The 26074-nt window shown below is 50.9% G+C and overlaps 1 protein-coding gene across 2 annotated transcripts; it reads left to right on the forward strand.

Moving 5' to 3' along the window:
* Positions 1-6656: 6656 nt before the first annotated feature.
* asb10 (ankyrin repeat and SOCS box containing 10) lies at positions 6657-25546 on the forward strand. Of its 2 annotated transcripts, none has more exons than XM_031904493.1 (5): positions 6657-7032; positions 17918-18185; positions 20497-21001; positions 25066-25179; positions 25278-25546. In XM_031904493.1, exons 1-5 carry the CDS (start codon positions 6732-6734, stop codon positions 25461-25463), a joined length of 1374 nt encoding a protein of 457 aa, XP_031760353.1. In that variant the 5' UTR covers positions 6657-6731; the 3' UTR covers positions 25464-25546. The 2 variants fall into 2 exon arrangements, with proteins under 2 accessions (XP_031760353.1, XP_031760354.1); XM_031904494.1 differs by lacking the exon at positions 6657-7032 and adding an exon at positions 7383-8533.
* The last annotated feature ends 528 nt before the right edge of the window (positions 25547-26074 follow it).

Below are 26074 nucleotides of genomic sequence, written 5' to 3' on the forward strand. Positions count from 1 at the left end.
CGGTACCTCGGCTTATATTCCCATCGGCTTATACTCGAGTATATACGGTACCTCGGCTTATATTCCCATCGGCTTATACTCGAGTATATACGGTACCTCATCTTATATTCCCATTGGTTTATACTCGAGTATATACGGTACCTCGGCTTATATTCCCATCGGCTTATACTCGAGTATATACGGTACCTCGGCTTATATTCCCATCGGCTTATACTCGAGTATATACGGTACCTCGGCTTATATTCCCATCGGCTTATACTCGAGTATATACGGTACCTCGGTTTATATTCCCATCGGCTTATACTCGAGTATATACGGTACCTCGGCTTATATTCCCATCGGCTTATACTCGAGTATATACGGTACCTCATCTTATATTCCCATTGGCTTATACTCGAGTATATACGGTACCTCGGCTTATATTCCCATCGGCTTATACTCGAGTATATACGGCACCTCGGCTTATATTCCCATCGGCTTATACTCGAGTATATACGGTACCTCGGCTTATATTCCCATGGGCTTATACTCGAGTATATACGGTACCTCGGTTTATATTCCCATCGGCTTATACTCGAGTATATACGGTACCTCGGTTTATATTCCCATCGGCTTATACTCAAGTATATACGGTACCTCGGTTTATATTCCCATCGGCTTATACTCGAGTATATACAGTAATTTAATTTTAGTTGTTTAAATAAATAAATAAATAAATGAATAAATAGAGAGAGTTATTTTAAATTAGTCACATGATGGGTATAACATAGCAGCTGACGTCAAAGAGTTTAACCCCCAGGATGCCGTGTGCCAGCACAAATACCCATTGTACCTCCAGGCGCAGGAGTCTCTCAAGCAGATCAGATCCATGTTCATCTGGTGAAACTGTAAGTTACATACGTGTGATTCGCAGCATTGAATAAAGTGACGGGACACTGGGCTGTTACTGTCTCTCTAAACTATATCCCTTATATGTTCCCACAGCCGACTTTATAATGATCTTGTGCTGCAGCCAACATATTGCATTGTGAGCAGGTCAATAACTATACAACATATTGTGTATTACAGTTATTATTATTATTATTATTAACACTATAAAGCGCCAACATACCCCGCAGCGCTGTACAATAAGTGGGTTTCATACATTGGGCATACAGAGTAACATATAAAGCAATCAGTAACCGATACAGGAGGGGAAGGGAGCCCTGCCCAAAAGAGCTTACACTCTACAAGGAGTAACATATAAAGCAATCAGTAACCGATACAGGAGGGGAAGGGAGCCCTGCCCAAAAGAGCTTACACTCTACAAGGAGTAACATATAAAGCAATCAGTAACCGATACAAGAGGGGAAGGGAGCCCTGCCCAAAAGAGCTTACACTCTACAAGGAGTAACATATACAGCAATCAGTAACCGATACAGGAGGGGAAGGGAGCCCTGCCCAAAAGAGCTTACACTCTACAAGGAGTAACATATAAAGCAATCAATAACCGATACAGGAGGGGAAGGGAGCCCTGCCCAAAAGAGCTTACAATCTACAAGGAGTAACATATAAAGCAATCAGTAACCGATACAAGAGGGGAAGAGAGCCCTGCCCCAAAGAGCTTACAATCTACAAGGAGTAACATATAAAGCAATCAGTAACTGATACAAGAGGGGAAGAGAGCCCTGCCCCAAAGAGCTTACACTCTACAAGGAGTAACATATACAGCAATCAGTAACCGATACAGGAGGGGAAGGGAGCCCTGCCCCAAAGAGCTTACAATCTACAAGGAGTAACATATAAAGCAATCAGTAACCGATACAAGAGGGGAAGAGAGCCCTGCCCCAAAGAGCTTACAATCTACAAGGAGTAACATATAAAGCAATCAGTAACTGATACAAGAGGGGAAGAGAGCCCTGCCCCAAAGAGCTTACACTCTACAAGGAGTAACATATACAGCAATCAGTAACCGATACAGGAGGGGAAGGGAGCCCTGCCCAAAAGAGCTTACACTCTACAAGGAGTAACATATAAAGCAATCAGTAACCGATACAAGAGGGGAAGGGAGCCCTGCCCAAAAGAGCTTACACTCTACAAGGAGTAACATATAAAGCAATCAGTAACCGATACAGGAGGGGAAGGGAGCCCTGCCCAAAAGAGCTTACACTCTACAAGGAGAAAGGGTTGAGACACAAGGTGTGGGAATGGGCCCTGCCCAAAAGAGCTTACAATCTACAAGGAGAAAGGGTTGAGACACAAGGTGTGGGAATGGGTGGAGCTGGGAGGGGGGGGCACAGGGTGTTGCTGAACTAGATTAGGGGAAGCTTCTCTAAATAAATGGGTTTTTAGAGATTAGCGTATATATGCCTATCGAAAGATTTGCCTGACAGTACTCTGGAAAGACGTAGCTCATTTTATATACGTACATATAACGCATCTTTGTGCTCCACATGGGTAAGTTCCCTGGGTCGCTAACCATGTGCTCTTAATAGGTTGTGACCCCCATATGTAGGAGAGAGAACATTACCGAATGTTAAGGCCTTTCTTGCAACAAACCTACAGCCACCTTGTAAGATGGTTGCCAAAAGAGGGTCGTTAAGGGAAGAGGCTATTAAAAATCTTTCTAATCCTATAAAATTGCTTAGTATATGTAGTTACAAAAGGCCCTTATTAATTTAACATTGCCCTACTCTTAATTTGACTCATGGTTTTTATATTATTACCCTTTAGTAGACCTGTCAGTATGTAGTGCTTTAGTAAAAGCCTCTAGTAGGGATCTCATGGTGTAGCCACCATCCTGTAAAAGGCAGGCCTGCTCTACATAAGCACCTATAGTACTACAGTTCCTTCGTACCCTATAAAACTGACCTTCAAATAGATGCTGAGGGTGACAGTCAGCCCTTAGGAGTGAGTTACCAGCACAGGTCCTTCTAAAGATGGTGGTTTCTATTCTATGTCCAGAGGCAATCAGCTTTAAATCCAAAAAAGAAATACTAGTTCGATTGAAGTCACTACTGAGCCTCAAATTCAGCGAATTCTCATTCAAAAAAGAAACAAAGTCAAAAAACTCTATTTCAGATGCCTGCCAAACCAATAGGAGATCATCAACATAACGCTTATAGAAATAATGCTGCGTAAAAAATCCATGTTTCCTCCATAAATGTGGGTCTCATCCCACCAACCCATATAGGTTGGCGTAAGTGGGCGCAAATGTTGCACCCATTGAGGTCCCACATTTCTGGAGGTAATAAACACCATCGAACTTGAAAAAATTGTGTGAAAGCAAATAAGCAATAGAGTCTAAAATAAAAGCCTTAGTCACAGCATGATAAGTGCTACACATCAAGATGGTACAAGACAAGCCTTCAACCCTCGTGAGGGATACAAGACTACAAAGAAGCAGCATCAATAGTGCCCCAGGAATAACTGTCCCGCCACCTAAACTCACCCAACAATTGTACGATATGTTTTGTATCACGAACATAGGAGATTAGCCGCTGAACAAGAGGTTGTAAATACAAATCAGTCTTTCATTGAGAGAGACTATCACTGATACTATAGGTCGGCCAACCGGTGGACGCTCATTCTTGTGAACCTTTGGTAGATGGTGGAATAGTGGTATTTTAGGGTTTTTAGGTACTAGATATTCTTTTATTTTTTCATTTATCAAACCATCCCTAAAAGCTCCATCCACCAAACTCACAAGAACCTTAGAATAAGAAACGGTTGGATAAGTGGAAACATCACTAAGCTGATGTAAGGCCTCTTTGCTATAGGGTTCGCTATCTAATACAACGACCATTCCTCCCTTATCAGCACCCTTACTTACTAGGGAATGGTCATTACGTAATTGCTCAAGGGCTATCCATTCCTTGCTAGTAAGATTGGAGTGCCAAAATTGACCCTCAGCTCTCAGGGAAAGGAGATTGCGCTCTATAGGATGTTGGAACGTGCCTATGACTCTGCCCCTGCAGTTTAACGGATAGAATTCAGAGCGGATTTGTAAATTCTTTTTAACAAAATTCTACCCCAACTCGGTGTAAAGGTTAGATTCACTCTGTAAAGTACATAAGGCATGTAAACATCGCTCATCCTCAAACTGCAAATCCACATTGGGGGTATCAGCAGAGGGTATCAAACCGTTGCTTCACTGTCACTCTCCTGACACTCTAATGAAGTGTTATCATAAGGTTCATTCAAAAAATACTTTTTTAACGCCAACTTGCGCACAAACCTGTTTATATCAAAGTCTCAAATACATTGAAGTCTCTAGAAGGGGAGAAAGACAACCCCTTGGATAGATAGATCGATAGATTCCAAACATGGGTCTCTTGCTTGCCGGTAGTTTGGCCGACTCTCCCTAACAGAATCACATCCCCTAATGTGTCAATAACGGCCGAGCGACCCGGAGCTCTCATTTGTGCTCGATTCCATGCTCTCTTGTCACTATTCTCTGTGATCTCCGACATTCTATCCCTTCTCCCACGCTGTCTGCCTGATTGCCTCGGAACCGGTCCCACACCGTTAATCTCTTGATTCTCTGTCGTGCTGTAAGGAAACAGAAGACAGCGAAGAGCAGAACGAGCAGGGTCGGACTGGGGTGTGGAGGGCCCACCGGGCCACCCATAGGGCCCCCCAACCCCCCCGAGGGCCCCCCCACCCGACGACCTTCCCCGAGCGCGTAAATATAACGCGTTGGGGCAGGAGTGTTCGGGCAGGGGGAGAGCTGCAATGGTTGGGTCCCACCCACTAGAGTCGGGGCCCACTGGGATTTTTCCCGGTGTCTCGGCGGCCCAGTCGGACCCTGAGAACGAGGTACTATCATTCCCCCCATAACATTCACCCTCAGTGCTTGTAACCCTAACATACGTCTGAGATTGGGATTTTTTTCAAATAGGTTTCCCTGAAGCTAAATTGGGGGGATTACCAATACGATACCGGCCCACGTCAGCGAATAAACCCATTCCCATAGTCTTTATCCCTATTAAGTTTTTTAATTTTTCTTAAAAGAACCATATCCTTCGCTCTTTTTATTTTTTGTTTTAAACTCGTATTCAGATCTTGATAATTATCAGATTGGTGGAAATTAGAAACGGCTTCAGAAATATTAGTTAGCTGGGTCTGTACATGAACGAGTTCTTCTACCAAAAGTCCCATCAATGTCAATGAGCAATCACTCGGCACTAAATTCCATAAAATCGGCTCTTGGATGGCAAACGAAGGGGCCTTTCGAATCCGCAAACCTCGGGGATTAAGCTCAGTGTAGAGCCTATATCCCACCACAGGTTCATCTCTTTTAATGTTAGTTTTTCTAAATTACGGAACCTCAGATTTAATGGCAAGTTTCATGAGGCGGGGGCCCCCTCAGTGGTTACAGTCGTACTGCCCCTCAATATGCTGCGCCCCCTCAACCCTCTCCCTATTGGATGTACGAGATTCCCACATACTCTTTGTTAGAGCCCCCGGCCGGGGCAGATCAGCTGACAGGAGATATTTATATCCTACAGGGGGGGGGGGGCAGACTGGCCGCAAACAGACCATAGAGAAATGTGAGACTGCAGGGAAGAGACAGGCTGTAGTAAATACAGGTGGGCAGAGAGACGGGCATAGGGGTTACGGGGGGCAGAGAGACGGGCATAGGGGTTACGGGGGGCAGAGAGACGGGCATAGGGGTTACGGGGGGCAGAGAGACGGGCATAGGGGTTACGGGGGGCAGAGAGACGGGCATAGGGGTTACGGGGGGCAGAGAGACGGGCATAGGGGTTACAGGGGGCAGAAAGATGGGCATAGGGGTTACAGGGGGCAGTGGAAATACAAAGGGGTAAGACTTTAGGAAATAGTGGGCAGGGCGTGGGGTGAGAAAGAAGGACATGGGGTTCAGAATAAAGGGGTGCAGCTGTGCAAGTAGAGGAAATTAATGCACTGATGTTGGGTCGGGGGCAGAACTGGCCTATTGATTGAACTGGTAACTGCACAGGCATAGGGGAGTTATTGTGCAGGGCCCCCAGATAGCAGAGCCCCCCAGATATCAGAGCCCCCAGATAGCAGAGCCCCCAGATATCAGCGCCCCCAGATATCAGAGCCCCCAGATATCAGAGCCCCCCAAATATCAGAGCCCCCAGATATCAGAGCCCCCAGATATCAGAGCCCCCTGATAGCCCCCAGATATCAGAGCCCCCCAGATATCAGAGCCCCCCAGATATCAGAGCCCCCAGATATCAGAGCCCCCCAGATATCAGAGCCCCCCAGATATCAGAGCCCCCAGATATCAGAGCCCCCCAGATATCAGAGCCCCCAGATATCAGAGCCCCCCAGATATCAGAGCCCCCCAGATATCAGAGCCCCCCAGATATCAGAGCCCCCAGATCAGATATCAGAGCCCCCAGATATCAGAGCCCCCAGATATCAGAGCCCCCCAGATATCAGAGCCCCCCAGATATCAGAGCCCCCCCCGATATCAGAGCCCCCAGATATCAGAGCCCCAGATATCAGAGCCCCCAGATATCAGAGCCCCCCAGATATCAGAGCCCCCCAGATATCAGAGCCCCCAGATATTAGAGTCCCCAGATATCAGAGCCCCCCAGATATCAGAGCCCCCCAGATATCAGAGCCCCCAGATATTAGAGTCCCCAGATATCAGAGCCCCCAGATATCAGAGCCCCCAGATATCAGAGCCCCCAGATATCAGAGCCCCCCCAGATATCAGAGCCCCCAGATATCAGAGCCCCCAGATATCAGAGCCCCCCAGAATGTCATCGCTCCGCTTCCCCTTCTCAGCCTCCGCGCTGCGCTCCTTGCAGTTAGAGGCCGAACAGCAGGAGAGGTGGGAGCTCCGTAGGAGGCTGAGGGGACACAGAGCGTCAGTACTTGCACCAGTCACCCCCAAACCCCAACCCTGCCCCCCAATGCTCTGCACTGACCCCATCTTTCACAGCGCTCTGTTCAGCGGAGACTTTAGCGCTCTGCAAGGCTACGTCAGGGCTGCGGGTTCCGCCAACGCGATCATTCCCACGCGGAGCCACGAACTGCGCTGGAACAGCGAGCAGACTGGTGAGTATGGGGTGTGATTGGGGGGCAGTGTGATTGGGGGCAGCGTGATTGGGGGGCAGTGTGATTGGGGGGCAGTGTGATTGGGGGGCAGTGTGATTGGGGGCAGTGTGACTGGGGGGCAGTGTGATTGGGGGGCAGTGTGATTGGGGGCAGTGTGACTGGGGGGCAGTGTGATTGGGGGCAGTGTGATTGGGGGGCAGTGTGATTGGGGGCAGTGTGACTGGGGGGCAGTGTGATTGGGGGGCAGTGTGATTGGGGGCAGTGTGATTGGGGGGCAGTGTGATTGGGGGCAGTGTGACTGGGGGGCAGTGTGATTGGGGGGGGGCAGTGTGATTGGGGGGCAGGAGAATTGATTAGCTTGGGGGCCCAATGGGGCCCAGTTCAGCTGGCCCAGCGCCCAAGGGGATTCCCCCTAAGATCCTGGAGCTCCACTGCTGCCATTTTGTCCAAATATCCCCATAAACTCCCTCAAGGTTCTTACTCCTGCGCCCTCCCCCTGGCCTGCCCAGCTCTGCTCCAACTACTCTGCTTTATGTTCTTTGGGGGGGATTCGGGGTGCCACTTACATGATATTTACACCTCCCTTCAGCTCCCAACCGGCCAGCAGAGCAATGGCCCAAGGCCAAAGCTAAATATAGAGGCTGCCCCCAAGGCTGGGTATAAACAGAGTCAGAACAGGGGGGCATCCAAATGTGCAAAGAGCTCGGAGCTATATTAGCTAGGGGCAGATATCTCAGGCCGAGGCACTTGGGGCATATTAGCTAGGGGCAGATATCTCAGGCCGGGGCACTTGGGGTATATTAGCTAGGGGCAGATATCTCAGGCCGAGGCACTTGGGGCATATTAGCTAGGGGCAGATATCTCAGGCAGAAGCACTTGGGGCATATTAGCTAGGGGCAGATATCTCAGGCAGAAGCACTTGGGGCATATTAGCTAGGGGCAGATATCTCAGGCCGAGGCACTTGGGGCATATTAGCTAGTGGCAGATATCTCAGTCCCAGGCATTTGGGGCATATTAGCTAGGGGCAGATATCTCAGGCCGAGGCACTTGGGGCATATTAGTAAGGGGCAGATATCTCAGTCCCAGGCACTTGGGGTATATTAGCTAGGGGCAGATATCTCAGGCCGAGGCACTTGGGGTGTATTAGCTAGGGGCAGATAGCTCAGTCCCAGGCACTTGGGGCATATTAGCTAGGGGCAGATATCTCAGGCCGAGGCACTTGGGGCATATTAGCTAGGGGCAGATATCCCTAGGGGGATATTAGGAAGAATCAGACAGGGGACGGACAGACAATGAAAAGGCAGAATTTCCCAGAAGTCATTGCTACTCGGAGGGCAGAGGGGGCCGCCCTGGACTACTGGCTATCCCTCTTGTCAGGAGACACAGTGAGGGTCCAGTTCCTGCTGGGGGACCCCCAGGGCCACATTCACCCCAACTCTGTGTTTGACACAAGTGACGTGGAAGAATGGAAGAATTACCGGTACAACACCAAGGCGCTAAGTACGTGCAAGTCCTGTCTGTGTCGGGGTTATGGGGTAACACTGGGGGGGCAGACACCATTTGCCCCTCAGCTGTAGCACAAACAACTGCCCCCCCAAAAAACAGCTGACAAGTATTTCACAGATGTCCATTCCCACTTTCTGAAATATAGATGAGACCCACACTTAAGAAACATGGGTCTACCTATCTATCTATCTATCTATCAGCCTGTCTGTCTGTCTGTCTAAGAAAGGGAGGTTTCTCCCTGGGATAGATGTTCCTAGGAAGAGAACAGGAGGAGCACAAAGGTTTCTCCCTGGGATAGATGTTCCTAGGAAGAGAACAGGAGGAGCACAAAGGTTTCTCCCTGGGATAGATGTTCCTAGGAAAGAACAAGAGGAGCACAAAGGTTTCTCCCTGGGATAGATGTTCCTAGGAAGAGAAAAAGGAGGAGCACAAAGGTTTCTCCCTGGGATAGATGTTCCTAGGAAGAGAACAGGAGGAGCACAAAGGTTTCTCCCTGGGATAGATGTTCCTAGGAAGAGAACAGGAGGAGAACAAAGGTTTCTCCCTGGGATAGATGTTCCTAGGAGGAGAACAGGAGGAGAACAAAGGTTTCTCCCTGGGATAGATGTTCCTAGGAAGAGAAAAAGGAGGAGCACAAAGGTTTCTCCCTGGGATAGATGTTCCTAGGAAGAGAAAAAGGAGGAGCACAAAGGTTTCTCCCTGGGATAGATGTTCCTAGGAAGAGAAAAAGGAGGAGCACAAAGGTTTCTCCCTGGGATAGATGTTCCTAGGAGGAGGAACAGGAGGAGCACAAAGGTTTCTCCCTGGGATAGATGTTCCTAGGAAGAGAAACAGGAGGAGCACAAAGGTTTCTCCCTGGGATAGATGTTCCTAGGAAGAGAACAGGAGGAGCACAAAGGTTTCTCCCTGGGATAGATGTTCCTAGGAAAGAACAGGAGGAGCACAAAGGTATCTCCCTGGAATAGATGTTCCTAGGAAAGAACAGGAGGAACACAAAGGTATCTCCCTGGGATAGATGTTCCTAGGAAAGAACAGGAGGAGGACAAAGGTTTCTCCCTGGGATAGATGTTCCTAGGAAAGAACAGGAGGAGCACAAAGGTATCTCCCTGGCATAGATGTTCCTAGGAAAGAACAAGAGGAGCACAAAGGTATCTCCCTGGCATAGATGTTCCTAGGAAAGAACAAGAGGAGCACAAAGGTTTCTCCCTGGGATAGATGTTCCTAGGAAAGAACAAGAGGAGCACAAAGGTTTCTCCCTGGGATAGATGTTCCTAGGAAGAGAAAAGGAGGAGCACAAAGGTTTCTCCCTGGGATAGATGTTCCTAGGAGGAGGAACAGGAGGAGCACAAAGGTTTCTCCCTGGGATAGATGTTCCTAGGAAGAGGAACAGGAGGAGCACAAAGGTTTCTCCCTGGGATAGATGTTCCTAGGAAAGAACAAGAGGAGAACAGAAATTTCTCCCTGGGATAGATGTTCCTAGGAAAGAACAAGAGGAGCACAAAGGTTTCTCCCTGGGATAGATGTTCCTAGGAAAGAACAGGAGGAGCGCAAAGGTTTCTCCCTGGGATAGATGTTCCTAGGAAGAGAAAAAGGAGGAGCACAAAGGTTTCTCCCTGGGATAGATGTTCCTAGGAAAGAACAAGAGGAGCACAAAGGTTTCTCCCTGGGATAGATGTTCCTAGGAAGAGAAACAGGAGGAGCACAAAGGTTTCTCCCTGGGATAGATGTTCCTAGGAAAGAACAGGAGGAGCACAAAGGTTTCTCCCTGGGATAGATGTTCCTAGGAGGAGAACAGGAGGAGAACAAAGGTTTCTCCCTGGGATAGATGTTCCTAGGAAGAGAACAGGAGGAGCACAAAGGTTTCTCCCTGGGATAGATGTTCCTAGGAAGAGAACAGGAGGAGAACAAAGGTTTCTCCCTGGGATAGATGTTCCTAGGAGGAGAACAGGAGGAGAACAAAGGTTTCTCCCTGGGATAGATGTTCCTAGGAAGAGAAAAAGGAGGAGCACAAAGGTTTCTCCCTGGGATAGATGTTCCTAGGAAGAGAAAAAGGAGGAGCACAAAGGTTTCTCCCTGGGATAGATGTTCCTAGGAAGAGAAAAAGGAGGAGCACAAAGGTTTCTCCCTGGGATAGATGTTCCTAGGAGGAGGAACAGGAGGAGCACAAAGGTTTCTCCCTGGGATAGATGTTTCCTAGGAAGAGAAACAGGAGGAGCACAAAGGTTTCTCCCTGGGATAGATGTTCCTAGGAAGAGAACAGGAGGAGCACAAAGGTTTCTCCCTGGGATAGATGTTCCTAGGAAAGAACAGGAGGAGCAACAAAAGGTATCTCCTGGAATAGATGTTCCTAGGAAAGAACAGGAGGAACACAAAGGTATCTCCCTGGGATAGATGTTCCTAGGAAAGAACAGGAGGAGGACAAAGGTTTCTCCCTGGGATAGATGGTTCCCTAGGAAAGAACAGGAGGAGCACAAGGTATCTCCCTGGCATAGATGTTTCCTAGGAAAGAACAAGAGGAGCACAAAGGTATCTCCCTGGCATAGATGTTCCTAGGAAAGAACAAGAGGAGCACAAAGGTTTCTCCCTGGGATAGATGTTCCTAGGAAAGAACAAGAGGAGCACAAAGGTTTCTCCCTGGGATAGATGTTCCTAGGAAGAGAAAAGGAGGAGCACAAAGGTTTTCTCCCTGGGATAGATGTTCCTAGGAGGAGGAACAGGAGGAGCACAAAAGGTTTCTCCTGGGATAGATGTTCCTAGGAAGAGGAACAGGAGGAGCACAAAGGTTTCCTCCCTGGGATAGAATGTTCCTAGGAAAGAACAAGAGGAGAACAGAAATTTCTCCCTGGGATAGATGTTCCTAGGAAAGAACAAGAGGAGCACAAAGGTTTCTCCCTGGGATAGATGTTCCTAGGAAAGAACAGGAGGAGCGCAAAGGTTTCTCCCTGGGATAGATGTTCCTAGGAAGAGAAAAAGGAGGAGCACAAAGGTTTCTCCCTGGGATAGATGTTCCTAGGAAAGAACAAGAGGAGCACAAAGGTTTCTCCCTGGGATAGATGTTCCTAGGAAAGAGAAACAGGAGGAGCACAAAGGTTTCTCCTGGGATAGATGTTCCTAGGAAAGAACAGGAGGAGCACAAAGGTTTCTCCCTGGGATAGATGTTCCTAGGAAAGAACAGGAGGAGCACAAAAGGTTTCTCCCTGGATAGATGTTCCTAGGAGGAGGAACAGGAGGAGCAACAAAGGTTTCTCCCTGGGATAGAATGTTCCTAGGAAGAGAAACAGGAGGAGCACAAAGGTATCTCCCTGGGATAGATGTTCCTAGGAAGAGAATAGGAGGAGCCACAAAGGTTTCTCCCTGGATAGATGTTCCTAGGAAGAGAAAAAGGAGGAGCACAAAAGTTTCTCCCTGGGATAGATGTTCCTAGGAAGAGAACAGGAGGAGCACAAAGGTTTCTCCCTGGGATAGATGTTCCTAGGAAGAGAAAAAGGAGGAGCACAAAAGTTTCTCCCTGGGATAGATGTTCCTAGGGAAAGAAACAGGAGGAGCACAAAGGTTTCTCCCCTGGGATAGATGTTCCTAGGAAGAGAACAGGAGGAGCACAAAGGTTTCTCCCCTGGGATAGATGTTCCTAGGAACAGAAAAAGGAGGAGCAACAAAGGTTTCTCCCTGGGATAGATGTTTCCTAGGAAGAGAAAAAGGAGGAGCACAAAAGTTTCTCCCTGGGATAGATGTTTCCTAGGAAGAGAAAAAGGAGGAGCACAAAGGTTTCTCCCTGGGATAGATGTTCCTAGGAAGAGAAAAAAAGAGGAGCACAAAGGTTTTCTCCCTGGGATAGATGTTCCTAGGAAGAGAAAAAGGAGGAGCCACAAAGGTTTCTCCCTGGGATAGATGTTCTTAAGGAAGAAGAAAAAGGAGGAGCACCAAAGGTTTATCCCTGGGATAGATGTTCCTAGGGAAGAGAAAAAGGAGGAGCACAAAGGTTTCTCCCTGGGATAGATGTCCTAGGAAGAGAAAAAGGAGGAGCACAAAGGTTTCTCCCTGGGATAGATGTTCCTAGGAGGAGGAACAGGAGGAGCACAAAAGGTTTCTCCCTGGATAGATGTTCCTAGGCAAGAGAAAAAGGAGGAGCACAAAGGTTTCTCCCTGGGATAGATGTTTCCTAGGAAGAGAAACAGGAGGAGCACAAAGGTTTCTCCCTGGGATAGATGTTCCTAGGAGGAAGAAAAGGAGGAGCACAAAGGTTTCTCCCTGGGATACCGATGTTCCTAGGAAGAGACAGGAGGAGCACAAAGGTTTCTCCCTGGGATAGATGTTCCTAGGAGGAAGAAAAGGAGGAGCACAAAGGTTTCTCCCTGGGATAGATGTTCCTAGGAGGAGGAACAGGAGGAGCACAAAGGTTTCTCCCTGGGATAGATGTTTCCTAGGAGGAAGAAAAGGAGGAGCACAAAGGTTTCCCTGGGATAGATGTTCCTAGGAAGAGAACAGGAGGAGCACAAAGGTATCTCCCTGGGATAGATGTTCCTAGGAAGAGAACAGGAGGAGCACAAAGGTTTCTCCCTGGGATAGATGTTCCTAGGAGGAAGAAAAGGAGGAGCACAAAGGTATCTCCCTGGGATAGATGTTCCTAGGAAGAGAACAGGAGGAGCACAAAGGTATCTCCCTGGGATAGATGTTCCTAGGAAGAGAACAGGAGGAGCACAAAGGTTTCTCCCTGGGATAGATGTTCCTAGGAAGAGAACAGGAGGAGCACAAAGGTATCTCCCAGGGATAGATCTTCCTAGGAAGAGAACAGGAGGAGCACAAAGGTATCTTCCTGGGATAGATGTTCCTAGGAGGAGGAACAGGAGGAGCACAAAGGTTTCTCCCTGGGATAGATGTTCCTAGGAAGAGAAAAAGGAGGAGCACAAAGGTTTCTCCCTAGGATAGATGTTCCTAGGAGGAGGAACAGGAGGAGCACAAAGGTATCTCCCTGGGATAGATGTTCCTAGGAAGAGGAACAGGAGGAGCACAAAGGTTTCTCCCTGGGATAGATGTTCCTAGGAAGAGAAACAGGAGGAGCACAAAGGTGTCTCCCTGGGATAGATGTTCCTAGGAAGAGAAAAAGGAGGAGCACAAAGGTTTCTCCCTGGGATAGATGTTCCTAGGAAGAGAAAAAGGAGGAGCACAAAGGTTTCTCCCTGGGATAGATGTTCCTAGGAAGAGAAAAAGGAGGAGCACAAAGGTTTCTCCCTGGGATAGATGTTCTTAGGAAGAGAAAAAGGAGGAGCACAAAGGTTTATCCCTGGGATAGATGTTCCTAGGAAGAGAAAAAGGAGGAGCACAAAGGTTTCTCCCTGGGATAGATGTTCCTAGGAAGAGAAAAAGCAGGAGCACAAAGGTTTCTCCCTTGGATAGATGTTCCTAGGAAGAGAAAAAGCAGGAGCACAAAGGTTTCTCCCTGGGATAGATGTTCCTAGGAAGAGAAAAAGGAGGAGCACAAAGGTTTCTCCCTGGGATAGATGTTCACAGGAAGAGAAAAAGGAGGAGCACAAAGGTTTCTCCCTGGGATAGATGTTCCTAGGAAGAGAAAAAGGAGGAGCACAAAGGTTTCTTCCTGGGATAGATGTTCCTAGGAAGAGAACAGGAGGAGCACAAAGGTTTCTCCCTGGGATAGATGTTCCTAGGAGGAGGAACAGGAGGAGCACAAAGGTTTCTCCCTGGGATAGATGTTCCTAGGAAGAGAAAAAGGAGGAGCACAAAGGTTTCTCCCTGGGATAGATGTTCCTAGGAAGAGAACAGGAGGAGAACAAAGGTTTCTCCCTGGGATAGATGTTCCTAGGAAGAGAAAAAGGAGGAGCACAAAGGTTTCTCCCTGGGATAGATGTTCCTAGGAAGAGAAAAAGGAGGAGCACAAAGGTTTCTCCCTGGGATAGATGTTCCTAGGAAGAGGAACAGGAGGAGCACAAAGGTTTCTCCCTGGGATAGATGTTCCTAGGAAGAGAAAAAGGAGGAGCAAAAAGGTTTCTCCCTGGGATAGATGTTCCTAGGAGAAGGAACAGGAGGAACACAAAGGTATCTCCCTGCGATAGTTGTTCCTAGGAGAAGGAACAGGAGGAGCACAAAGGTTTCTCCCTGGGATAGATGTTCCTAGGAAGAGGAACAGGAGGAGCACAAAGGTTTCTCCCTGGGATAGATGTTCCTAGGAAGAGAAAAAGGAGCAGCACAAAGGTTTCTCCCTGGGATAGATGTTCCTAGGAAGAGAACAGGAGGAGCACAAAGGTATCTCCCTGGGATAGATGTTCCTAGGAAGAGAAAAAGGAGCAGCACAAAGGTTTCTCCCTGGGATAGATGTTCCTAGGAAGAGAACAGGAGGAGCACAAAGGTTTCTCCCTGGGATAGATGTTCCTAGGAGGAAGAAAAGGAGGAGCACAAAGGTTTCTCCCTGGGATAGATGTTCCTAGGAAGAGAACAGGAGGAGCACAAAGGTTTCTCCCTGGGATAGATGTTCCTAGGAGGAAGAAAAGGAGGAGCACAAAGGTTTCTCCCTGGGATAGATGTTCCTAGGAAGAGAAAAAGGAGCAGCACAAAGGTTTCTCCCTGGGATAGATGTTCCTAGGAGGAAGAAAAGGAGGAGCACAAAGGTATCTCCCTGGGATAGATGTTCCTAGGAGGAAGAACAGGAGGAGCACAAAGGTATCTCCCTGGGATAGATGTTCCTAGGAGGAAGAAAAGGAGGAGCACAAAGGTTTCTCCCTGGGATAGATGTTCTTAGGAAGAGAACAGGAGGAGCACAAAGGTTTCTCCCTGGGATAGATGTTCCTAGGAGGAAGAAAAGGAGGAGCACAAAGGTTTCTCCCTGGGATAGATGTTCCTAGGAGGAGGAACAGGAGGAGCACAAAGGTTTCTCCCTGGGATAGATGTTCCTAGGAGGAAGAAAAGGAGGAGCACAAAGGTTTCTCCCTGGGATAGATGTTCCTAGGAAGAGAACAGGAGGAGCACAAAGGTATCTCCCTGGGATAGATGTTCCTAGGAAGAGAACAGGAGGAGCACAAAGGTTTCTCCCTGGGATAGATGTTCCTAGGAGGAAGAAAAGGAGGAGCACAAAGGTATCTCCCTGGGATAGATGTTCCTAGGAAGAGAACAGGAGGAGCACAAAGGTATCTCCCTGGGATAGATGTTCCTAGGAAGAGAACAGGAGGAGCACAAAGGTTTCTCCCTGGGATAGATGTTCCTAGGAAGAGAACAGGAGGAGCACAAAGGTTTCTCCCTGGGATAGATGTTCCTAGGAAGAGAACAGGAGGAGCACAAAGGTTTCTCCCTGGGATAGATGTTCCTAGGAGGAGGAACAGGAGGAGCACAAAGGTTTCTCCCTGGGATAGATGTTCCTAGGAAGAGAAAAAGAGGAGCACAAAGGTTTCTCCCTAGGATAGATGTTCCTAGGAGGAGGAACAGGAGGAGCACAAAGGTATCTCCCTGGGATAGATGTTCCTAGGAGGAGGAAAAGGAGGAGCACAAAGGTTTCTCCCTGTGATAGATGTTCCTAGGAAGAGAAAAAGGAGGAGCACAAAGGTATCTCCCTGGGATAGATGTTCCTAGGAAGAGAAAAAGGAGGAGCACAAAGGTTTCTCCCTGGGATAGATGTTCCTAGGAAGAGAAAAAGGAGGAGCACAAAGGTATCTCCCTGGGATAGATGTTCCTAGGAAGAGAAAAAGGAGGAGCACAAAGGTTTCTCCCTGTGTGTAGAGAGAGTGTTGTTAGTGTGGCCCGTTGAGTGCAATGGTCACATGTCCATGTCACGGAGAGCGTTGATCATATTTCTTAAAACTGAGACCTAGCCGTGTCTAAACATAGATTCAGCCCATAGGGAGAGAGACTGTCAGACAAACACACAGAAGACCAGACAGCCACATTTACTAGGAGAGAGACAATGACGGGCTTCTAAAGACTCCCCTACTTCTGACAATTACCCCCATACTAAGCTTGGAAAGGGTCTGAGTGTGGTACTAATCCCAGTTAGAGTGTGAGACAGTCCCAGTGATATAGAAGGGGACACCACAGTGTGAGACAGTCCCAGTGACAGCTTCAGGCAGTGAGACTGATATTAGAGTGTGAGACTGTCCCAGTGACAGCTTCAGGCAGTGAGACTGACATTAGAGTGTGAGACAGTCCCAGTGACAGCTTCAGGCAGTGAGACTGATATTAGAGTGTGAGACAGTCCCAGTGATATAGAAGGGGACACCACAGTGTGAGACAGTGCCAGTGACAGCTTCAGGCAGTGAGACTGACATTAGAGTGTGAGACTGTCCTAGTGACAGCTTCAGGCAGTGAGACTGACATTAGAGTGTGAGACAGTCCCAGTGACAGCTTCAGGCAGTGAGACTGACATTAGAGTGTGAGACAGTCCCAGTGACAGCTTCAGGCAGTGAGACTGACATTAGAGTGTGAGACAGTCCCAGTGACAGCTTCAGGCAGTGAGACTGATATTAGAGTGTGAGACAGTCCCAGTGACAGCTTCAGGCAGTGAGACTGACATTAGAGTGTGAGACAGTCCCAGTGACAGCTTCAGGCAGTGAGACTGACATTAGAGTGTGAGACAGTCCCAGTGACAGCTTCAGGCAGTGAGACTGACATTAGAGTGTGAGACAGTCCCAGTGACAGCTTCAGGCAGTGAGACTGATATTAGAGTGTGAGACAGTCCCAGTGACAGCTTCAGGCAGTGAGACTGACATTAGAGTGTGAGACAGTCCCAGTGACAGCTTCAGGCAGTGAGACTGACATTAGAGTGTGAGACTGTCCTAGTGACAGCTTCAGGCAGTGAGACTGACATTAGAGTGTGAGACAGTCCCAGTGACAGCTTCAGGCAGTGAGACTGACATTAGAGTGTGAGACAGTCCCAGTGACAGCTTCAGGCAGTGAGACTGACATTAGAGTGTGAGACAGTCCCAGTGACAGCTTCAGGCAGTGAGACTGATATTAGAGTGTGAGACAGTCCCAGTGACAGCTTCAGGCAGTGAGACTGACATTAGAGTGTGAGACAGTCCCAGTGACAGCTTCAGGCAGTGAGACTGACATTAGAGTGTGAGACAGTCCCAGTGACAGCTTCAGGCAGTGAGACATTACAGATGGGCAGCCAGAGGTTCCCAGGAGTAGTTGTTACTCGGAGGGCAGAGGGGGCCGCCCTGGATTACTGGCTTTCTCTTCTGTCGGGGGACACAGTGAGCCTCCAGTTCCTGCTGGGGGACCCCCAGGGCCACATTCACCCCAACTCTGTGTTTGACACCAGTGACGTAGAGGAGTGGAAGAATTACCGGTACAACCCCACGGCCCTGAGTACGTGAGTGTGGGAAAGGGGCGCCTGGGGCATTAACCCCCTGAGAGACATCCCTTCTCTCTCCATAGGAATCTGGTCGCTGACGTATGAGGAGGAATTTACTTGCCCTTTATTTGTTACTGCGAGCCGGGGATACGCCGACTGCCTCCAGCTACTCCTGCGAGAGGGGGCAAATGTGGATTTTGCCCCTGGGGGTGAGACTGCACTGCACGGCGCATGTGAGAACGCACACACGGAATGTGCCAAGATTCTGCTTCGCTATGGGGCCAACCCCAACGCAGGGTCCCAAGATGGAGCCCACCCGCTGCACTGCTGCAAAACCCCCCAATCCTTCCAGTAAGTCCCATCCTGCAGGGATTAGAGAGCAGAACCAGCACAGTGGGGACTGGGAATAGATAGTGTGTAAGGGCTGAATAGTTAGTGAGTTAGGGTGTGAGTAAGTAACAGAGTACAATAGGGTGTAATCTCATAGTAACATAGTAAGTTGGGTTGAAAAAAGACACATGTCCATCAAGTTCAACCATAATGTATATATATAACCTGCCTGACTGCTAGTGAGTATTGGGAGAAAGAGAAACCGTAGAGTAGGGAAAGGGGGTGAGTAGTACCGGGGGCAGTATGGGAGGGTATATAAGGGGGTGATTAGTACTGGGGGCAGAATGGGAGAGTATATAAGGGTGTGAGTAGTACCGGGGGCAGTATGGGAAGGTATATAAGGGGGTGAGTAGTACTGGGGGCAGAATGGGAGAGTATATAAGGGTGTGAGTAGAACCGGGGGCAGTATGGGAGGGTATATAAGGGGGTGAGTAGTACCGGGGGCAGTATGGGAGGGTATATAAGGGGGTGATTAGTACCGGGGGCAGTATGGGAGGGTATATCAAGGGTGTGAGTAGTACCGGGGGCAGTATGGGAGGGTATATAAGGGTGTGAGTAGTACTGGGGGCAGAATGGGAGGGTATATAAGGGTGTGAGTAGAACCGGGGGCAGTATGGGAGGGTATATAAGGGGTGAGTAGTACCGGGGGCAGTATGGGAGGGTATATAAGGGGGTGATTAGTACCGGGGGCAGTATGGGAGGGTATATAAGGGTGTGACTAGAACCGGGGGCAGTATGGGAGGGTATATAAGGGGGTGAGTAGTACCGGGGGCAGAATGGGAGGGTATATAAGGGGGTGAGTAGAACCGGGGCAGTATGGGAGGGTATATAAGGGGGTGAGTAGTACTCAGGGCAGTATGGGAGGGTATATAAGGGGGTGAGTAGTACTCAGGGCAGTATGGAAGGGTATATAAGGGGGTGAGTAGTACCTGGGGCAGAATGGGAGAGTATATAAGGGTGTGAGTAGAACCGGGGGCAGTATGGGAGGGTATATAAGGGGGTGAGTAGTACCGGGGGCAGAATGGGAGGGTATATAAGGGGGTGATTAGTACCGGGGGCAGTATGGGAGGGTATATAAGGGTGTGACTAGAACCGGGGGCAGTATGGGAGGGTATATAAGGGGTGAGTAAGTACCGGGGGCAGTATGGGAGGGTATATAAGGGTGTGAGTAGTACCGGGGCAGTATGGGAGGGTATATAAGGGTGTGAGTAGTACTGGGGGCAGAATGGGAGGGTATATAAGGGTGTGAGTAGAACCGGGGGCAGTATGGGAGGGTATATAAGGGGGTGAGTAGTACCGGGGGCAGTATGGGAGGGTATATAAGGGGGTGAGTAGTACCGGGGGCAGAATGGGAGGGTATATAAGGGGGTGAGTAGAACCGGGGGCAGTATGGGAGGGTATATAAGGGGGTGAGTAGTACTCAGGGCAGTATGGGAGGGTATATAAGGGGGTGAGTAGTACTCAGGGCAGTATGGAAGGGTATATAAGGGGGTGAGTAGTACCTGGGGCAGAATGGGAGAGTATATAAGGGTGTGAGTAGAACCGGGGGCAGTATGGGAGGGTATATAGGGGGTGATTAGTACCGGGGGCAGTATGGAGGGTATATAGGGTGTGACTAGAACCGGGGGCAGTATGGGAGGGTATATAAGGGGGTGAGTAGTACCGGGGGCAGAATGGGAGGGTATATAAGGGGTGATTAGTACCGGGGCAGTATGGGAGGGTATATAAGGGGGTGAGTAGTACCGGGGGCAGAATGGGAGGGTATATAAGGGGGTGATTAGTACCGGGGGCAGTATGGGAGGGTATATAAGGGTGTGACTAGAACCGGGGGCAGTATGGGAGGGTATATAAGGGGGTGAGTAGTACCGGGGGCAGAATGGGAGGGTATATAAGGGGGTGAGTAGAACCGGGGGCAGTATGGGAGGGTATATAAGGGGGTGAGTAGTACCGGGGGCAGAATGGGAGGGTATATAAGGGGGTGAGTAGAACCGGGGGCAGTATGGGAGGGTATATAAGGGGGTGAGTAGTACTCAGGGCAGTATGGGAGGGTATATAAGGGGGTGAGTAGTACTCAGGGCAGTATGGAAGGGTATATAAGGGGGTGAGTAGTACTCAGGGCAGAATGGGAGGGTATATAAGGGGGTGAGTAGAACCGGGGGCAGTATGGGAGGGTATATAAGGGGGTGAGTAGTACTCGGGGCAGAATGGGAGGGTATATAAGGGTATACAAGTACTGGTCGGAGACTGACCCCCCGTGTCCCCCTTATGGTAGATGTGCCAAGTTGCTTCTGCAATATGGTGCCCATGTGAATTGCCCGACTGAGGATGAGGAAGATACCCCATTACACGTGGCATCCCGCCTGGGATTGTGGGAGCACGTGGACCTGTTTCTGCGCTATGGGGCGAGTGTGAACAAAAGGGACATGAAGGGAGAGACCCCCCTATGTGCGGCATGTAGTGCCCCCCAAAGCTGTGAGGCACTGGAGAGCCACTTCCTGGTGTGCCAACGACTTATCCAAGCCGGGTCCGACATTCATGCCCGTGACCAGGACCAGCAGAACCCCCTGCATCTGGCCTGTAAGTCTGCCAACCCCAGGGTGGTGGAGCTGCTGCTGGCACAGGGGGCACAGGTGAATGCCATGAGTTATAGTGGCAACACCGCCATGCAGAACATCCTGCAGGTCACCGCCTACAGACTCGCCAACCAACCCGAGCTGATTGTGCGGGCACTGCTCAACCACGGCGCCATCCGGGTCTGGCCAGGGGCACTCATCAAGGTAAGGAACGAGGCTGCCGGTTATTGGTGCCACTGATACCCCAACTCTTCTGGTTCTGACTTGGTACAATAATATGTCTGTAAAGATACAAAAAGGTGGGGGGGGGGGGGTGCTCGGAGATCCACAGAGGCCACCAGAAGGCCAGCCCCCCCATAGCCTTTGTGCCCCATGTGGTGCCAGATTTGTGTACAAATGGCTGCCAAAGGCATCAACATTTACATTCTACTTACCTTTTAGTGGTGAATACATGGTTCCCACAGCAGTGGAGCTCTGGACTCACGGAAAACTCCGTAACTGGGCGAGGGGTAGGGACGTTGCCCCCCTGCCATTTATAACTGTGGGGTAGGGATGTTGCCCCCCTGCCATTTATAACTGTGGGGTAGGGATGTTGCCCCCCTGCCATTTATAACTGTGGGGTAGGGATGTTGCCCCCCTGCCATTTATAACTGTGGGGTAGGGTTGTTGCCCCCCTGCCATTTATAACTGTGGGGTAGGGATGTTGCCCCCCTGCCATTTATAACTGTGGGGAAGGGATGTTGCCCCCCCTGCCATTTATAACTGTGGGTAGGGACGTTGCCCCCCTGCCATTATAACTGTGGGGTAGGGATGTTGCCCCCCTGCCATTTATAACTGTGGGGTAGGGTTGTTGCCCCCCTGCCATTTATAACTGTGGGGTAGGGATGTTGCCCCCCTGCCATTTATAACTGTGGGGTAGGGTTGTTGCCCCCCTGCCATTTATAACTGTGGGGTAGGGATGTTGCCCCCTGCCATTTATAACTGTGGGTAGGGATGTTGCCCCCCTGCCATTTATAACTGTGGGGTAGGGTTGTTGCCCCCCTGCCATTTACAACTGTGGGGTAGGGTTGTTGCCCCCCTGCCATTTATAACTGTGGGGTAGGGATGTTGCCCCCCTGCCATTTATAACTGTGGGGAAGGGACGTTGCCCCCCTGCCATTTATAACTGTGGGGAAGGGACGTTGCCCCCCTGCCATTTATAACTGTGGGGAAGGGACGTTGCCCCCCTGCCATTTATAACTGTGGGGAAGGGACGTTACCCCCCTGCCCTTTATAACTGTGGGGTAGGGATGTTGCCCCCCTACCATTTATAACTGTGGGGGTAGGGATGTTGCCCCCCTGCCATTTCAACTCAGTTTGGGGGGGCCCGGGCTCTCTGACCCCCTCTCTCTCTAGGAGACCCTATTGTTTCATTTGTCCCCAAATATCACTCATAGGCAGATGCACCCAGATATACAGACACCCCCTCTCTAACCACTGACCCAAATCTCTAAATGCCCCTGGTTATCTCCTCCTGGATGAACCTGCCCTTACCCTATCCCATTTAGACTACTGCCCCAGAACCTTCTCCCGGTCCCTTCCTTCCAGTCCCCTTCTCCCTGTCCCCTTCTCCCAGCCTCCTTCTCCTGGTCTCCCTCTCCCGGTCCCCTTCACCCAGCTTCCTTCTCCCGGCCTCCTTCTCCTGGACTCCTCCCGGTCTCCCTCTCCGGGTCCCCTTCTCCAAGTCTCCCTCTCCCGGTCTCCTTCTCCAAGTCTCCCTCTCCCAGTCTCCTTCTCCAAGTCTCCCTCTCCCGGTCTCCTTCTCCAAGTCTCCTTCTCCAAGTCTCCTTCTCCCGGTCTCCTTCTCCAAGTCTCCCTCTCCCAGTCTCCTTCTCCAAGTCTCCCTCTCCCGGTCTCCTTCTCCAAGTCTCCTTCTCCAAGTCTCCCTCTCCCGGTCTCCTTCTCCAAGTCTCCTTCTCCAAGTCTCCTTCTCCCGGTCTCCTTCTCCAAGTCTCCCTCTCCCAGTCTCCTTCTCCAAGTCTCCCTCTCCCGGTCTCCTTCTCCAAGTCTCCTTCTCCCGGTCTCCCTCTCCCCTTCTCCAAGTCTCCCTCTCCCAGTCTCCTTCTCCAAGTCTCCCTCTCCCGGTCTCCTTCTCCAAGTCTCCCTCTCCCGGTCTCCTCCAAGTCTCCCTGTCCCGGTCCCCTTCTCCCGGTCTCCTTCTCCAAGTCTCCCTCTCCCAGCCTCCTTCTCCTGGTCTCCCTCTCCCGGTCCCCTTCACCCAGCTTCCTTCTCCCGGCCTCCTTCTCCTGGACTCCTCCCGGTCTCCCTCTCCGGGTCCCCTTCTCCAAGTCTCCCTCTCCCAGTCTCCTTCTCCCGGTCTCCTTCTCCAAGTCTCCCTCTCCCGGTCTCCTTCTCCAAGTCTCCCTCTCCCGGTCTCCTTCTCCAAGTCTCCCTCTCCCAGTCTCCTTCTCCCGGTCTCCCTCTCCCAGTCTCCTTCTCCCGGTCTCCTTCTCCAAGTCTCCCTCTCCCAGTCTCCTTCTCCAAGTCTCCTTCTCCCGGTCTCCTTCTCCAAGTCTCCCTCTCCCAGTCTCCTTCTCCAAGTCTCCCTCTCCCGGTCTCCTTCTCCAAGTCTCCTTCTCCCGGTCTCCTTCTCCCGGTCTCCTTCTCCCGGTCTCCTTCTCCAAGTCTCCTTCTCCAAGTCTCCCTCTCCAAGTCTCCTTCTCCAAGTCTCCCTCTCCCAGTCTCCTTCTCCAAGTCTCCCTCTCCCGGTCTCCTTCTCCAAGTCTCCCTCTCCCGGTCTCCTCCAAGTCTCCCTGTCCCGGTCCCCTTCTCCCGGTCTCCTTCTCCAAGTCTCCCTCTCCCGGTCTCCTCCAAGTCTCCCTGTCCCGGTCTCCTTCTCCCGGCTCCTTCTCCCGGTCTCCTTCTCCAAGTCTCCCTCTCCCGGTCCCCTTCTCCAAGTCTCCCTCTCCCGGTCCCTTCTCCAAGTCCCTCTCCAAGTCTCCCCTCTCCAAGTCCTTCTCCCCTCTTCCGGTCCCCTTCTCCAAGTCTCCCTCTCCCGGTCCCCTTCTCCAAGTCTCCCTCTCCCGGTCCCCTTCTCCAAGTCTCCCTCTCCCGGTCCCCTTCTCCAAGTCCCTCCCCCCTCCAAGTCTCCCTCCCGGTCCCCTTCTCCAAGTCTCCCGGTCCCCTTCTCCAAGTCTCCCTCTCCCAGTCCCCTTCTCCAAGTCTCCCTCTCCCCTTCTCCAAGTCTCCTTCTCCCGGTCCCCTTCTCCAAGTCTCCCGGTCCCCTTCTCCAAGTCTCCCTCTCCCGGTCCCCTTCTCCAAGTCTCCCTCTCCCGGTCCCCTTCTCCAAGTCTCCCTCTCCCTCTCCCCTTCTCCAAGTCTCCTTCTCCCGGTCCCCTTCTCCAAGTCTCCCGGTCCCCTTCTCCAAGTCTCCCTCTCCCGGTCCCCTTCTCCAAGTCTCCCTCTCCCGGTCTCCTTCTCCAAGTCTCCCGGTCCCCTTCTCCAAGTCTCCCTCTCCCGGTCCCCTTCTCCAAGTCTCCCGGTCCCCTTCTCCAAGTCTCCCTCTCCCGGTCCCCTTCTCCAAGTCTCCCTCTCCCGGTCTCCTTCTCCAAGTCTCCCGGTCCCCTTCTCCAAGTCTCCCTCTCCCGGTCCCCTTCTCCAAGTCTCCCTCTCCCCGGTCTCCTTCTCCAAGTCTCCCGGTCCCCTTCTCCAAGTCTCCCTCTCCTGGTCTCCTTCTCCAAGTCTCCCGGTCCCCTTCTCCAAGTCTCCCGGTCCCCTTCTCCAAGTCTCCCTCTCCCGGTCCCCTTCTCCAAGTCTCCCTCTCCCGGTCTCCTTCTCCAAGTCTCCCGGTCTCCTTCTCCAAGTCTCCCTCTCCCTCTCCCCTTCTCCAAGTCTCCCTCTCCCGGTCTCCTTCTCCAAGTCTCCCGGTCCCCTTCTCCAAGTCTCCCTCTCCCCTTCTCCAAGTCTCCCGGTCTCCTTCTCCAAGTCTCCCGGTCCCCTTCTCCAAGTCTCCCTCTCCCCTTCTCCAAGTCTCCCGGTCTCCTTCTCCAAGTCTCCCTCTCCCCTTCTCCAAGTCTCCCTCTCCCCTTCTCCAAGTCTCCCTCTCCCGGTCCCCTTCTCCAAGTCTCCCTCTCCCCTTCTCCAAGTCTCCCGGTCCCCTTCTCCAAGTCTCCCTCTCCCGGTCCCCTTCTCCCGGAACTGTGGGGCGGGGCTGTGGGGTGGAACTGTGGGGCGGAACTGTGGGGTGGAGCTGTGGGGGTGCAATAAGTGTAACAAGGTGCATGTTCCAGGTGCTGCGATACTGCTGCGCGTCCCCCAGAACAGTAGAAGTTCTACTCAACACCTACAGTCACGTTCGGGTCACCGACGAGTGGTCTGAGGCCGTACCCCGAGATGTACAGCAGGTCCGGTACCCCGTGTGTGTGTGTCTGTGTGCCCTGTGTGTGGGGCACTAGGGGTAACTTGGCCCTACGCTAACATTGTATTCATCTGTCTCCCACAGAAGCACCCCGACTTCTTCCAGTCAGTCTTTTCTCTGCGAGAGGCACCCCGATCCCTGCAGCACCTCTGCCGCTGTTGCCTGCGCTCTCACCTGGAGGGGAAACTGCCCCAGCTCCTGCCCCACCTCCCGCTGCCCCCCAAGCTGCTCGGCTTCCTACAGCTGGACTTTGAGGGTGTCTTGTACTGAGTGACTGGGAACTATAGCGGGGTGACCGTTACCCCAATGTTTCTATATATCTGTAACCTTGTTATGGGCTAAGGGGGCCCAGCCTGAAGGCCAGTTAGGGGGGGATTTGGGGTGAGTGCTTATTTGTGCCCTGGGTACCCCTGGAACTATAGCAGGGTGACTGTTACCCCAATGTTTCTATATATCTGTAACCTTGTTATGGGCTAAGGGGGCCCAGCCTGAAGGCCAGTTAGGGGGGGATTTGGGGTGAGTGCTTATTTGTGCCTTGGGTACCCCTGGAACTATAGTGGGGTGACTGTTACCCCAATGTTTCTATATATCTGTAACCTTGTTATGGGCTAAGGGGCCCAGCCTGAAGGCCAGTTAGGGGGGATTTGGGGTGCTTATTTGTGCCCTGGGTACCCCTGGAACTATAGCGGGGTGACTGTTACCCCAATGTTTCTATATATCTGTAACCTTGTTATGGGCTAAGGGGGCCCAGCCTGAAGGCCAGTTAGGGGGGGATTTGGGGTGAGTGCTTATTTGTGCCCTGGGTACCCCTGGAACTATAGCGGGGTGACTGTTACCCCAATGTTTCTATATATCTGTAACCTTGTTATGGGCTAAGGGGG

Source organism: Xenopus tropicalis, chromosome 6 (genome assembly GCF_000004195.4).
Source record: "Xenopus tropicalis strain Nigerian chromosome 6, UCB_Xtro_10.0, whole genome shotgun sequence".
Taxonomy (NCBI): Eukaryota; Metazoa; Chordata; class Amphibia; order Anura; family Pipidae; genus Xenopus; species Xenopus tropicalis.

What these genes read in the sequence shown, in the direction of transcription:
- asb10 (XM_031904493.1), top strand. Translation starts at nt 6,732, where the DNA reads ATGTCATCGCTCCGCTTCCCCTTCTCAGCCTCCGCGCTGCGCTCCTTG. An exon ending in CTGGAACAGCGAGCAGACTG is followed by an intron (nt 7,033 to 17,917) that starts GTGAGTATGGGG and finishes CTCTCTCCATAG; the next exon opens with GAATCTGGTCGCTGACGTAT. An exon ending in TACCCCGAGATGTACAGCAG is followed by an intron (nt 25,180 to 25,277) that starts GTCCGGTACCCC and finishes TGTCTCCCACAG; the next exon opens with AAGCACCCCGACTTCTTCCA.